General features: G+C 43.1%; 1 protein-coding gene across 5 annotated transcripts in view; it reads left to right on the plus strand.

The window, feature by feature from the left end:
- The window catches only part of MCF2L2 (MCF.2 cell line derived transforming sequence-like 2), a 644,468-nt gene that overhangs the window by 331,447 nt on the left and 298,191 nt on the right, over positions 1-14,830 (plus strand). For all 5 annotated transcript variants that reach the window (XM_075340561.1, XM_075340557.1, XM_075340558.1 and 2 more), the window contains exon 13: positions 985-1,162. In XM_075340561.1, the coding sequence (XP_075196676.1) occupies positions 985-1,162 (178 nt within the window). The remainder of the gene's footprint in view (positions 1-984; positions 1,163-14,830) is intronic.

Raw genomic sequence — 14,830 nt, forward strand, 5'->3', positions numbered from 1 at the left:
CATTATGTTTTGGGGATGTTTCTCTGCTAAGGGCAAAAGTCTACTTCACCGCATCAATGGGACAATGAATAGAGCCATGTACAGTAAAATCCTGAGTGACAACCTCCTTCCCTCCACCAGGACATTAAAAATGGGTCGTCTCTGGGTCTTCCCGAACGACAATGACCCAAAACATACAGCAACAGGCAACAAATGAGTAGCTCAAAAAGAAGCACATTAAGGTCATGGAGTGGCGTAGATAGTCTTCAGACCTTAATCCCATAGAAAACTTATAGAGGGAACGACAGCCTCAAAATCTTAATGATTTAAAGATGATCTGCAAAGAGGAGTGGACAAAAATTCCTCCTGACATGTGCACAAACCTCATCATCAACTACAAAAACAACATCTGACTGCTGTGTTTCCCAACAAGGGTTTTGCCAGCAAGTATTAAGTCTTGTTTGCCAGAGGGTTTAAATACTTATTTCTCTCTGCAAAATGCAAATACATTTATATAATTTATACAAAGCGATTCTCTGGATTTTATTTTTGATATTCTATCTCTCACTGTTAAAATTAACCTACCCTTAAAGTTATAGGCTGGTCATGTCTTTGGCAGTGAGCAAATGTACAAAATCAGCAAGGGATCAAATACTTATTACCCCCACTGTATTATCTTTTTTAGTGCTTTTCTCTTTATTTGTTGTTTGATACCTTTATATGTTAAATGTAGCATGAGTTGCAAAATGAATAAAAATGAATAATATCTGATGAAAGCAAATAGACCCCACTCTGATGGAATATAGCGTGCCAACCATTAATATATTGATGCCTATAAGAGACAAACCGAAGGAAGAGCTTCTAATTGGAGCAGTAATTGTTTGGGATCGAGCAACCGTTAGGACATTGATAATTTACAAAGTAGGGTAACAGCCATTTCCTAACGTTTGATAAAATATGCTCAAATGCCCCGTACTTTACGTTTCATTTATTCATTACTTCCAGGCAAGTGTTCAGAAAGTACTTCAGAAGCTGGCTGATGTCCAGGAAATGTTTGAGAAGAGGCAAGCAAGCTTGAAGAAGCTGGCAGCCAAACAGACAAGGCCTGTCCAGCCTGTAGCCCCACATCCAGAGTCATCTCCAAAAAGGGCATCTCCTAAAACGGCTCGGCCAACATCTCTGGGTAAGGTGTATTTTAAAACTTGACTGTTCTTTTCTAGCGTCAGGGCAAACATCTGGAAATAGGTAAAAACTGTGAGCACAAAATCCAATATAGTGCGCTGTAACAGCGTGCTAAGAGAGAATTTTAGCCAAAACTAATATTTAGGGTTGGGTGTATGAAGGGATGATTATATAAATAAGAAAAAAGTAACTTTGATATCTTCTCTTTTTCTAGTCTATAACAGAAAAATTCTATCCCAATAATGTCATCAGTCGTGATCTCTGACCTAAGACCTAAAGCAGTTTCTAAATTCAAAGGGCTCCGACCCTTGCTAATGTATCTATAAGAGTTGTACCATGAGTCACATTTTACTCAGTCAAATGAAGAACATAATTAATTTTGTATTGACACACATTTGAGAATGCTTTAGTCACGAGATATTAGACTTCTAAACTTTAGATAGCAGCACCTAGTGTTTCAGTCCCCCGTCCCTCCATTACATTAGACATCTATTTGCATGTAATGGTTTTTGGCTCTGCCTCATTTTTGGTGGCACAAATGGAAACCTTCTGGTCTTATGCACAGTGGTTTCTCCAGATATTCATTGTGCGTGCTTAGTGAGCAGAGAAAAAGCTGAAGATGGCATTCTCCTCTTCTGACAAGCACATGAGAGGGTAAGGTTATGGGACAGTGTACTTACTAGTAGGGACCTTGTGCACAAGACTGACCAGGAAAAATAGCGCATGCACTTCCAAGTCTGAAAACTGAGTATGGAGGACGCATTATAGGGGAAAGCTGATACATGAGTTCATTATAGCTAAGACTGTTGTAAGGAATATCATGGCAAAGTAAAAGCATTAAAACAGATTGGTCCCGGTTCTTCAAAGCTTTTACTCCAGTGTCCATATTGTAAAAAGCTTTCAAAACTTGCAGCATTTTAGGACAATTGAGGCTGTGCTAAAAAGTGCAACTTTTTGTACAGGTCCGCCAAAATAGGTTGAGCTGGGGCGTGGTGAGTACCACAAATTCATGATTAGCGGTGGTAGTTTGCGACACTACAAATCTTACGCTAGCAGGGACTGTAGCAGAATTTGTGACGAGGCACACAACTCTTAATGAATGAGGAGCGTCTCACTCCAGCACGTGAACAACCTTGGACTTTTAATGTTTAGAATGAGGAAAAAATGCTATAGAAAATCAGGAATAACAGCTAAAATGAAAAAAAACTTTTAATCTATTGAAAAGTGACAGAGTAAAAAGTCTATAAAAGAAAGTGGCAAAAGAATACGGAGCCTATAATTAAATGGAATCTGTCAGCAGGTTTTTCCTACCTCATCTGAGAGCAGAATGATCTAGGTAAGGAGATTCTGAATACAATGGTGTATCACTTAGATTACTGGGTGCAGCCGTTCTGACACAATCTGAATTTATAGGTTTAGTTATATAGCTGAGTCCACAGAGCTGTCCCACCCACACAAGGTTCTCAATAGAGATTGTACATTGACTGTGAGGTGTCAATCACAACAGGAGGCGTGTCCAGCTGCCATGCAGGTGAGTTTCTGGTCCTGTAATGCTTAGGGTCCTGCTGCTTAAACAAACATAGCAAATAAACAAAAGATCAGACTATGACAAAACAGGTTTCCCTGAACTGTCTGTGTTACCCCTTGCAGCATGCTGGCTTCAGTTAACATAGCAAAAACCTGCTGACAGAATCAGCAAGCCTATACAATATATAAGCATGTTCCAAAAAAATCATGTACAGTCACTCCCAAGGTCGGATATACGGTAGAATCAATGTGAATACTTAGCCAAAATGTACAATAAGTTGGAGTCAATAAATAATAAACTGTGGAAAACATACTATGCTAATCGATTATGACACACTAGAAATAGTAGGAATACTTGGCCCTGTGACCAAAGGGTTAAAGAAGCAATGTTGAAAGAAAAATCACAGTTTTAGTAAAAGGAGAGGCAAAGAACCTGTGTGTCAGCCAAAAGAAACACCCCTCATTTGGCTCACACACAGGTTCTTTGCCTCTCTTTTTACTAAAACTGTGATTTTTCTTTCAACATTGCCTCTTTAACCCTTTGGTCACAGGGCCAAGTATTCCTACTATTTCCAGTGTGTCGTAATCGATGTGTAGGATTTTTTCCACGGTTTATTATTGACACAAACTTATTGTACCTTTTGGCTTAGTATTTATATTGATTGATTCTACCGTATATCCGACCTTGGGAGCGGCTGTCTGTGCATGATGTTTTTAGAACATGCTTATATATTCTATAGGTTTGCTGATTCTTAATTGTAGGCTCCTTGTGTGGTTTAGCCTTTGTTTGATATTCTCCTTTTAGCTACTTTTTACATTTTAGTTTGTCATATTACTTTTCAATAAAGATTTATAGTTTATTATTTTGGCTGTTACTACTGATTTTCTATGGGATTTTTTTGGTTTGTTGGAAGAGAACCTTCACCCCACATGGTCATTTAGGTATTTATATTTAGAATTAGGGGTGTTATTTAAGTAAAACTAATGTTAGTTGTCATTTAACCACCTTTTAAGCCTCCTAAACATAAGATTTTTTGTTTTCAAACTTTTATACAACATGCCATAATTCAAGAGGTTTTTGAAAGCAATTTTTACAAGGATGGTATATTGTACATGTATTTATTTATTTTTTTAAGTCATGTAGATCAGACCATGGTAAATAAACTATGCACTTCTAGCATGCTGTGGTTTGAAAAACTGCATTTAAGGGGTGGTTCACTAGTCTGCAATACTGACCACATCCCTGTAAAACTGATAGGGAAGGCTTTTTCTAAATACCTTGTTCAGCCAATTCTGCCTCTAAGCGGTGCTATTGCGGTCCGCTCATCCCCATGAAGTGACCCCCCCCCAGACTCTGTGACCTCTAAGATCCGGTGATGTCATGTCAACTTCTAGTTGACCTGACATCACCGAGGGGGCCCCAGTCTTCCTGAGTGACTGGGCTGTGGGCGGTGTTTCATGGCTCATCACAGCTCAACGCAGCATGTCGCGTGCGCTCTCATTCACTGCAGAGCACCGCAAGCAAGAGTGATGCTGGCCTGTGACGCTGCACTGTGATGAGCAGTGACACACTGCCCACAGCCCAGTCACTCAGGAAGACTGGGGCCGCTTCGGTGATGTTGGGTCAACTGGAAGTTGACGTGACATCACCGGATCTCAGAGGTCACAATGCCCGGGGGAGGTCACTTCATGGGGATGAGCGGACTGCAATAGTGCTGCTCAGAGGCAGAATTGGCTGAACAAGGTATTTAGAAAAAACCTTCCCTATCAGTTTTACAGAGATGTAGCCACTTTTACAGAGTAGTGAACCATCTCTTTAACCCCTTTAGACATCTCTTTTTAAATAGGCCCTATTGTCAGTAAGAAAGTGTACAGTTGTTTAATCTTATTTTATTACTTTTTTTTCTCTTGATTATTCTTTTCTCTTTTATAAAATCTGCCATACGGTTCCAAAGACGTGTCTTTTTATTCAGTGCTAATTTTTATGGTCATTACCAAAGGTGCATGGCTCACATGATTCTCTGGCGTATATCCTAAAACTGTTCTGCATTGAGTAATGCCCAATTAATAAATATCATAAAAATTAACCCTAAATACCAAGGCCCATACCTAGAACTGTATGACAGATTGTGAAAAAAAAAATACTTAGGCGAACAGCAGGCATAAAAAAAAAAAAGAACAAAAGCGGGTTGGTTTTGACCTCTAACATGAAGTCATCCAGGCAGATTGCCAAAGGTCACAAATTTTGCCATTATAAAATAGGTTATAAATATTTAATTTAAAACTGATATGTACTATGTAAGGATGTCTATAACATTAATAACACCCAACACAAAATTTGTGTATCCCAAACCAAGATGAAACTACACAATAAGTTGGTTGGTTCAGAGACAGCACGTTGAACCGATCTTTTCCTCTGCCACTAATATTAGCACTCCGTTACTAACATCATTGCATGGGGTGCGGTCACTGGACGTGTAGCTTTAGGGTTCCTGCCGATGCCCCATGATATAGGGAGCTCCGTAACTAAACCTGTTTATGAGTTATCTATCCTTCCTGCTACATTAAAAGCACAGAAGACTTGACTTCACAAAAATGAAGCAGGCTTTAAAGTGAATTGTGAATGCCATCTTTATATAGAAATAATGGACTACTGCCAAAGAACATCTAAACCAGATATAAGGAAGTGGTCAATTATTTCTATATAAAAATAGCCCTCACAATTCAGATAGAGGAAAAGTGCAATAATTGTGGAGCAATCCTGTGTAGAGATAAGTGAACCCGAACTGGAAAGTTTGGGGTTCATACCGAACAGCAGTTGTTTGAGTCTCTGACTTGAACATGGACTTTAAAAAAAAAATCTGTGTCTGAGTTTGGAGTTCACGTACTGTTCGTATACGAATAAAGTTTGTTGAAAAGCTGCAGAGCAGCGAAGCAACAAGCTTTTCAGTTATGGGTACTTTTGCAGCCATCACAGCCATGTGGAGGAGTACTTCCTATTAAAATCAAAAAAGTTTATTGATATGCATGGAAAAGTATGAAAATACTCGATTCCCCCCCCACCCAAACTTACCAATAAAAGTACTAGATTGGGATGCACAAACCAGATATGCAGGTATAGGGATACAATTATATTGCCCAATTGCTGTATAATGCCTATGAGTCAAACAGGCTATGTAAGGGCTTTTTTTGAAAATGATTGCTCTGTCAGACTTGGCCTGTCTTCGCAGTTGACCCACACAGCTACGTCTGGCAGAGTTCCCCCACAGAGCAACAATTAAAAAAAAAAAAAAAAAAGGCCTCTATGTAGTCTGTTTTCATTGTTGACCCACACAGCCAAGATTAGAAAAGTTCCCCCACGGGGCAACAATTTTCAAAGAGGCCCCTACATAGCATGTTTACCCGGTTGACCCACACAGTCAAGATTGGCAGAGTTTCCCCACAGAGCAACAGTCTTCGAAAAGGCACCTACATAGCCTGTTTTCCCAGTTGACCCACACAGCAATGTAGGGACCTTTTTGAAAATTGTTGCTCTGTGGAGTAACTCTTCCAAGTTTGGCTGTCTGGGTCAACTTTAAAAACAAGCTCGATAGGTTTTTTTTTTTTCTAATTGTTGCTCTATGGGGGAACTCTGCCAATCTTAACTGTTTGGATAAACTGGGTAAACAAGCTATGTAGTGACCTCTGAAAATTGTTGCTCTATGGGGGAACCTTTCCAGTCTTGTCTGTGTGGGTCAACTATGAAAACAGGCTATTATGTAGGGGCCTTTTTTGAAAATTGTTGCTTTGTGGGGGAACTCTGCCAATCTTGGCTGTGTGGTAAATTGTATAAACAGGCTCTGTAAGGGCCTTTTAGAAAATTGTTGCTCTGTAGGAGAACTCATCCAATCTTGAGTGAGTGGGTCAACTATGAAAACAGGCTATGTAGGGACATTTTTCAAAAATTGTTGCTTTGGGGGGGAGAATTTGGCCAAGTTTGGCTGTGGGAGTCAACTGGGAGAGCAAGCTCTGTAGGGCCCTTTTTAAATTGTTGTTCTGTGGGGAAACTGTAAATTTTGGCTGTGTGAATCGGCTCTAAAAACAGGCCCTGTAGGGCCTTTTTGAAAATGTTTGTTCTGTGGGAAACTCTGCCAATCTTGGCTGTGTTGGTCAATTGGGAAAATATGCTCTGTAGTGTCCTTTTTGAAAATTGTTGCTCTGTGGGGGAACTTTTCCAATCTTGGCTGTGTGGGTCAATTGGGAATACAGGCTCTGTAGTGGCTTTTTTGAAAATTGTTGCTCTGTGGGCGAGCTCTTCCAATCTTGGCTGGGTGGGGCAACTCTGAAAACAGGCTATATGGCTGGCTCCCCACTTTCGGTTATTTGAGCAGGATGTGAGCTCTGCATTTACTTCCTGCTCAATTGTCCGAAGGCAGGGAGAAGGAAGCCAGTGCTGATTAAGTCACGTGGGACCTGGGAACGCTGCTTTAGACATCACTGGAACTGCAGGGAACAAGGGGAATGTGAAGGGGATGTCCAAGTAGTGGACAACCCATTTAACAATGAATGTCATGGGCCGGCCTCAATGGGTGAACCCTGCCTTAACACCTTTTCCTCACCTAACCCACCAATTATTATTCTACAGTTGTTAGCTACTTTCCATCAAGTGACAAAAATAAGTTTACAATTATTTACACGCCTACACTTTATGTAAATGGTTGTCAGTAATTGCTGGTAAGCTGCTTTTATTGGTGATTGTCGATTATGAGCTTGTAAAAATTGACCTTTATATAATTCATTTTTAGCTACATTGAATGCGAACAAAGTTTAGCCTTTCATCTTTTTTATCTAGGGAAATATCAAGAAATACTTCCAGTGAAGCCACGTACAATTAGGAGCCGGCGTCAATTAGCGAGAAATGCTTCCTACCTAGAGGATGATGATTCCTTCTGCATCAATATTTGTGTGGAACTGAATTCTTAGCAGTGTTTTAATATTATTTTGCATTGCTTATAATGGTGCGCGTTCTTTGTAGCATTCATTGACAGTTTGATTTACTTAGCTTATTCTTAGCATCCACACTGTTTATATGGAGTTAGATAAGACACAGTCTGAAGGTGAAACATCAACTAAACCACCCAGGCATAGAATAGTACTTGATAGTAACAGTGAAAATGTAGTAATAAAAAGACCAATCATGTAAATCATCTTGGTAGTTAGGGGTGCTTCACACACAGCGAGCTCGCTGCCGAGATCGCTGCTGAGTCACGCTTTTTGTTGACGCAGCAGTGACCTCATTAGCGATCTCGCTGTGTGTGACACTGAGCAGCGATCTGGCCCCTGCTGCGAGATCGCTGCTCGTTACACACAGCCCTGGTTCGTTTTCTTCAAAGGCGCTCTCCCGCTGTGACACACAGATCGCTGTGTGTGACAGCGAGAGAGCGACAAATGAAGCAAGCAGGGAGCAGGAGCCGGCGTCTGGCAGCTGCGGAGGCTGGTAACTAAGATAAACATCGGGTAACCAAGGTGGTTACCCGATATTTACCTTAGTTACCAGCCTCCGCAGCTCTCACGCTGCCTGTGCTGCCGGCTCCGGCTCTTTGCACATGTAGCTGCTGTACACATCGGGTTAATTAACCCGATGTGTACTGTAGCTAGGAGAGCAAGGAGCCAGCGCTAAGCAGTGTGCACGGTTCCCTGCTCTCTGCACATGTAGCTGCAGTACACATCGGGTTAATTAACCCGATGTGTACTGTAGCTAGGATAGCAAGGAGCCAGCGCTCAGTGTGCGCGGCTCCCTGCTCCCTGCACACACAGCTAAGCGGTGTGCGCTGGTAACTAATGTAAACATCGGGTAACCATACCCGATGTTTACCTTAGTTACCAGTGTCCGCAGCTTCCAGACGCCGGCTCCGTGCAAGCGCAGCGTCGCTTGCACGTCGCTGCTGGCTGGGGGCTGTTCACTGGTCGCTGGTGAGATCTGCCTGTTTGACAGCTCACCAGCAACCATGTAGCGATGCAGCAGCGATCCTGACCAGGTCAGATCGCTGGTCGGATCGCTGCTGCATCGCTAAAGTGTGAAGGTACCCTTACTCTACTTTGTAAATACTAAGCTACCAGAAATAAATCTTATGTCTATTATTCCTTCCCAGTCTGAACACGGCTCATTTGCAGTCAGATAACATCATACTACTTGTTATGCTACATTGTTCAGCTACAATCACGCCCAACCACACTATTTTTTAATGGCCACGTGTATTCTAGTGGTCTAGTGAGCCAACACTGAACTCAGTCACAGATGAGCGGACCTGTGGAAGTTTGGGTTCTGCAAGTTTAACCAGACTTTTGATCGGGACTTGGACTTGACCTGAACCCCAACGGAAGTTACTAATTGGGCAGTTCATCTCTCCGCCCACATAAAGCCAGCCATAAACAGATCACTTTCAAAGAGGATGGAGGGGGGAACGGGAGTTTTTCCTTTATTTTTTTGTTTGGTGCACACTACATCCGATCACGATGTTGTTATCCCCAATACGAGCCGATCAAACACTGAAAGCGGCTTGCACTGGGCTGAGCACTGTGCATACCTGAGCACAGCGATGCTCGATCGAGTGGTCAGTATACGTAAAGCACCCGAGTTCCAAACTTGAACACTAATTTGTTTTTGTAATAGTTGTGCTCTGTACAAACACCAAATCTCGAGTTCACTAATCTGTCACAGACCATTACATGCTAACTATGTTACAGTGATAACGAAAGAAGTATTTCCACTCACCCAAATAACAGCAGGTTAGAAAAAGTGAACTTCCAGCTAAGGCTATGATCACACAGGATGGCTTTCCTGCTTTTTTTTTTTGCAGTTTTTTTTCATTGGTTTTATGCAAATAAATGGTAATAAAAAGCTGTCTTTTACAGTACCAGCAAAACCAACGAGATACCAGAAATCTCATACATACATGTAGCACCCCTGAATCCATCAGGGAGCTACAAGGTACTGCATCCCACCAGGATGCAGGGCCTACCCCCAGGGACCCAGAAGACCAGTGCCAGTAACAATAAAAACATTCTCGTTAATCCCAGTTTTCCTCCAAATTCCCCATAGACTGGTACCAGGCTAGGGTTGGACCAATAGATGGCCACTTAGAGGTGGAGCCGATCCAGTCCACTAGACTACCAGGTGGGAGGGGCTGACAGTGGACAGTCAGTGTGAGAGAGTCGGTGACAGAGGGAGGAAGTGAACGGAAGCACTGACAGGAGTGTAACAGTGACCTGAGGGCCCAGGCGGTTGGTTGCCGGTGGAGTACGGTGGAATACTCCTGGAACCACAGCACCGATGGGGTACAGAATCCTAGGTCAATCAAATGCTCCAGGCACACCTGATAATGGTCCACTCACTGTGCAGATTTTAAGGACCTAACTGACCTTGAGGTTCGGGACACAGTAGCAACGGGACAACTGGGGAACAGGACCAAAGACTCCGACCCTCAGACGCTCCAATCCACGGGGACCCACTAACCAAAGAGTAGTGCAGGGGAAAAAAGCCACCAGGTCACTAAACTGGCACTGGGACTAAGGGGACCTGCGGTCAACACCAGCTTTCCTCAGGTGACCAGTTTACATCTTGCAGTGAGTAAAGGAACCAGTTACACTGCAACCCCTTGTGTGGCCTACCTTCTTTCAACACCCATCTACATCACCTATCCTATGGGGCCTGGCCCTGCTTGCGGAGGGTCCAACATCCAAGCTGCCCCTAACACCAGCCCCAGTAGTGAGAACTGTGCAGCGGCGGCTCCATCCACATAGCCGCAAACCGCAAGTGGCGTCACATGATAAACTTTCATTTAATTCCCCTGTAACTATACCCCTTTTAAAAAGCACCCAGGGCACGGGACCGGGCAACCGCCACCAAGTGACATTTCCCAGTTATACACTGCCCGGGACAGAGTACCCCACAACCCTGGGCGATACATACACACACTTGCTTTTTTCCTGACTGAAATGACAAAATGCTGCGTTTTTGAAAAAAGCAGCATGTCAATTCTTTAGTTTTTGCAGCTTTTTTTCCCACCATTGAAAGCAATAAGAGTGAAAAAAATGCAGCTATTTTTTTTGTCCATGAAAATAACTTTATTTAAATGTACTGTAGACAAATGACACCAAAAAAAAACAACAAAAACACAGCTACTTTACTGCCAAGAGATCAGGTTTTGTTGCAAAGAAAAAAAAAACCAAACTAAAAACGCCCTGTGTGAACATAGCCTTAGGGCGGTACCTAGATCAATGCCAAGTTCATGTAAAGAAAATCAAATCCGGCATCAGGTCCACTTGTGTATTCATTTTAAAAAACTCCATTTATTTAATCCAGTTTTAAAAAAAAAAAAATCCTTAAATTTTCTTATTCATAGAAATTCTCCATGTTTGAAACGAGAAGTCAGTTTGTAGTGGTAGAAAAAAAGAGAAAAAAAATGCAGAGAGGATGTGGAGTCCTAGTAGAAACGGAACGTGCGGTGGGGGAGGGTTTGGGCACAGATGAAGGGTGGCACCTCGTCACCTCTGTTCTTTAGTTCATTGTGGTGGGTGGGAAATCTGCTAAACAGGAAAGTTCAGAACCACTTCTACAATAATACTCAGTTCATTATCTGTAAACATCTAGGATTAGTGCGCCCTACAGTACTTTCCATTCTGGTCACACACCGCAGGAGTTTTGCTTTGAATATAGCGATGTCTACAGCATCAAAAGCTGGAACTGGAGCAGCAATGTGCAAACTGAACTCTTCATACTAAATAATGTAATTAGATATTTTAACCATTTTTCTTGCCGATCTGTATTTTTCAAAATATAAATCTGAGCAATAAAATCATGATTACGAGCATCGAGCCTGAGATTTCTTTTTCAAATAATAAAAACAAGCTTGTATGTGTGGAACGGCGTTCTGGGTATTGTGTGACACCTAAACCATCTGCTTCCAGTTCTTGACATCCATATATGATAAATGGCCAAATTTGATGCAGATTTGTCAGAAGATATCTGATCTAACATATATACATTATGTAACAAGCTTGAAAAGAAGCATGGCACGCAGAGTGGTCCACTAACCTCTAGGGCTCATTAGTTGTGATATTAACTAATAAGGGAATGGTTTAATCTACCCCTGATAACAAAACACACAATCTATATGACTGGATACAGAGTAAATAAACAATACCACTATTTATTTAGAATTAAGTGTCGTTTATGCTTTATTTTTTTCTGCACCCCTTTGTAAATCTGGCCGTACACGAGATATGTCGGCCACTTTCCTCGACTTCCCCATACACTTGAGCACGCTGGTGTGTGTTAGGGCTGCTTCTCACTTGCGAGTTTCTCGCAGTAGAGCAATGCGAGAAAATCTCACATTGGAATCGGACACGTTAGTGAATGATTCAGCTCGCATTTGCGATTTTTTTTCTCAGTCCAAATCGGACTGAGAAAGAAATCGCAGTATGCCGCTTTTTTGCGAGTTTCTACTGCGAGTCTCTCCAATGCAAGTCTATGGGAGCATGCAAAAAATTGGATGTCACGGGACGGCACTCACACCATCCTAGTGACATCCGATTTTCTAAATACATTTCACGCATGTTTCCTAAAACACTGGAAACGAGTGATGTCTCACAATGTCTGTCAATCACTATTCTCTGTCAGTCGGTCTCTCCCTCTCGGTCTCTATTCTCTCTCTGTCGGTCGGTCACTATCTCTGTCCCTTACTATCTGTCCATGTCGGTCTATCCCTCTCCCCCCTGCTCTCATACTCACCGATCACCAGCGCGGCGTTCACACTGCTCCGGCGGCTTCTCCTCTTTTGAAAAAGCCGGCCGCTCATTAAACAATCTCGTATTCCCTGCTTTACAAGCCCACCGGCACCTATGATTGGTTGCAGTCAGACATGCCCCCACGCTGAGTGACAGCTGTCTCACTGCAACCAATCACAGCCGCCCGTGGGTGTGTCTATGCTGTGCAGTAAAATAAATAATTAAAAAAAAAACGACGTGCGGTCCCCCCCAATTTTAATACCAGCCAGATAAAGCCATACGGCTGAAGGCTGGTATTCTCAGGATGTTATGGAGCCCCCCAGCCTAACAATATCAGCCAGCAGCCGCCCAGAATTGCCGCATACATTATATGCGACAGTTCTGGGACTGTACCCGGCTCTTCCCGATTTGCCCTGGTGCGTTGGCAATCTGAGTAATAAGGAGTTAATGGCAGCCCATAGCTGCCACTAAATCCTAGATTAATCATTGCAGGCGTGTATGAGACACCCCCAATGATTAACCTGTAAATTAAAGTTAATAAACACACACAGTGAAAAAATCCTTTATTTGAAATAATAAATAACAAAGATCCTCGTTCACCACTTTATTAAATACGCAAAAAACCCATCCTTGTCTGACGTAATCCACGGAGGTCCCTCGACGTTGTCAGCTCTGCTACATCAGAAGCTAGTAAAACTCTTCTTTATTTTCACAGGTCTACGCGTTTCAAGGACATATCCGTCCTCTTCCTCAGGACAAATGTGCAGAGAATACGATAGTATTCTCTGCACATTTGTCCTGAGGAAGAGGACGGATATGTCCTTGAAACGCGTAGACCTGTGAAAATAAAGAAAAGAGTTTTACTATCTTCACCTGGACTTTTGTGGTTTGGCGCAGTATTCTAATCCTGCATTTCTCCTGCTGATTTAAACTACTCCTTTCTGCGGGACCGCTGCCGTCCACGTTATCTACATGCTTTCAAAGGAGTTGTGACTGTCACAACCCCACCAGGTGAGTGTTTCTCCTGACATTCACCACCCTTTGTCTACCGGGTAAGACCCTATTGCGCCTTATCTTTCCACAGCTTTGCCGTGACATCAGAAGCTGACAGAGAGTGGTCACAGAGCACACGATTGCTCTCTGTGAGCTCCCCGCAGCGACTGAAGTGAGTCGCGCTATCAGCGATGACGTCACTCAGGTCATCCGTGGCCACTGCTCTCAACGTGAGGACTTCTGCTGTGGCCGCGGGTAACCTCAGTGACAGCACCGCTGATAGCGCGGCTCACTGCGGTAACTCAGGGGATTTGCGGTCACCGGTGAGATCATCACCGGTGACCGAAATCAGGGCATGCCACACAGACAGAGCCGCGAGATGACAATGAAGTCGGGTGACGTTCATCCGACTTCATTCTGATCGTCGGCTCTGTCTGTGTCTGCTGTCAGCGGCTAGTCAGCTCTGCTACATCGCTCTGGCTGTGTCTGCTGTCAGCGGCCATGTAGCAGAGCTCAATGGCAGATGACAGCTGCTGAGGAAAAAAAAAGGAACACACACGCATTACACATGCTAGCCAAATCAGTAATTTATTCAGAAATAGCATCGCACTTGCGTTGCACTCGCACCTAACGTGAACTAAAATCAGACCAGTTTTTTTCAGCCCATTCGGACCGATTTTACTCGCATAATGTGTTTCCAGCCTTATTTTTTGAGGGAAAGAACAAAGCCATGTTGCAGACTTACAAAAAAGCAAACTGAACTTTTCCCAACGCTCTCCAGGTCCAGCGATGGCCTTCCTCTGCTTCCCCAATCTGTGATTGACTACTGTAGTGACATCATTTTTACGTAACCGCTGCAGCTATTCCCTGGGTTTAGCCCCTCTAAGGCCTCATTCACACATCCATTTTCACATGTAACGGAGACACTTACATATGTAGACCCATTAAAATCAATTAGTTTGCGCACACGTGTGTTTTTTCACGGATGTGTGTTCGTGTGGACCATACATGTGTCCTTGTGGAGCACGTAGACATGTCAGTTTTTCTCTGGTAGCACGGATATCACACGGCCCTGTGCGCCGTGTGACACGTATCAGAGAAAACACGTGTCTGTGAAATAAAATCATTTTCTACACTCACCTGTCTCTACCGCTGATGTCTCCAGCTCTGCGGTCACTTACTTCCGGCCCCTGCTCATTGAATATTCACTGCACCTCAGACCGGAAGCAGCAGCGCTGGAGACAGCTGCACCATGGACAGGTAAGTATAAAAGCTCATGCTGTCAGTGTGCTATGCAGATGTCAAACGGATAGCACACTGACAGCACACACTGAACATACACACAGGCACAACACATACGCACCTACATCCCAGACGCTGT

The sequence above is a fragment of the Anomaloglossus baeobatrachus genome, chromosome 3 (assembly GCF_048569485.1).
Source record: "Anomaloglossus baeobatrachus isolate aAnoBae1 chromosome 3, aAnoBae1.hap1, whole genome shotgun sequence".
NCBI lineage: Eukaryota > Metazoa > Chordata > Amphibia > Anura > Aromobatidae > Anomaloglossus > Anomaloglossus baeobatrachus.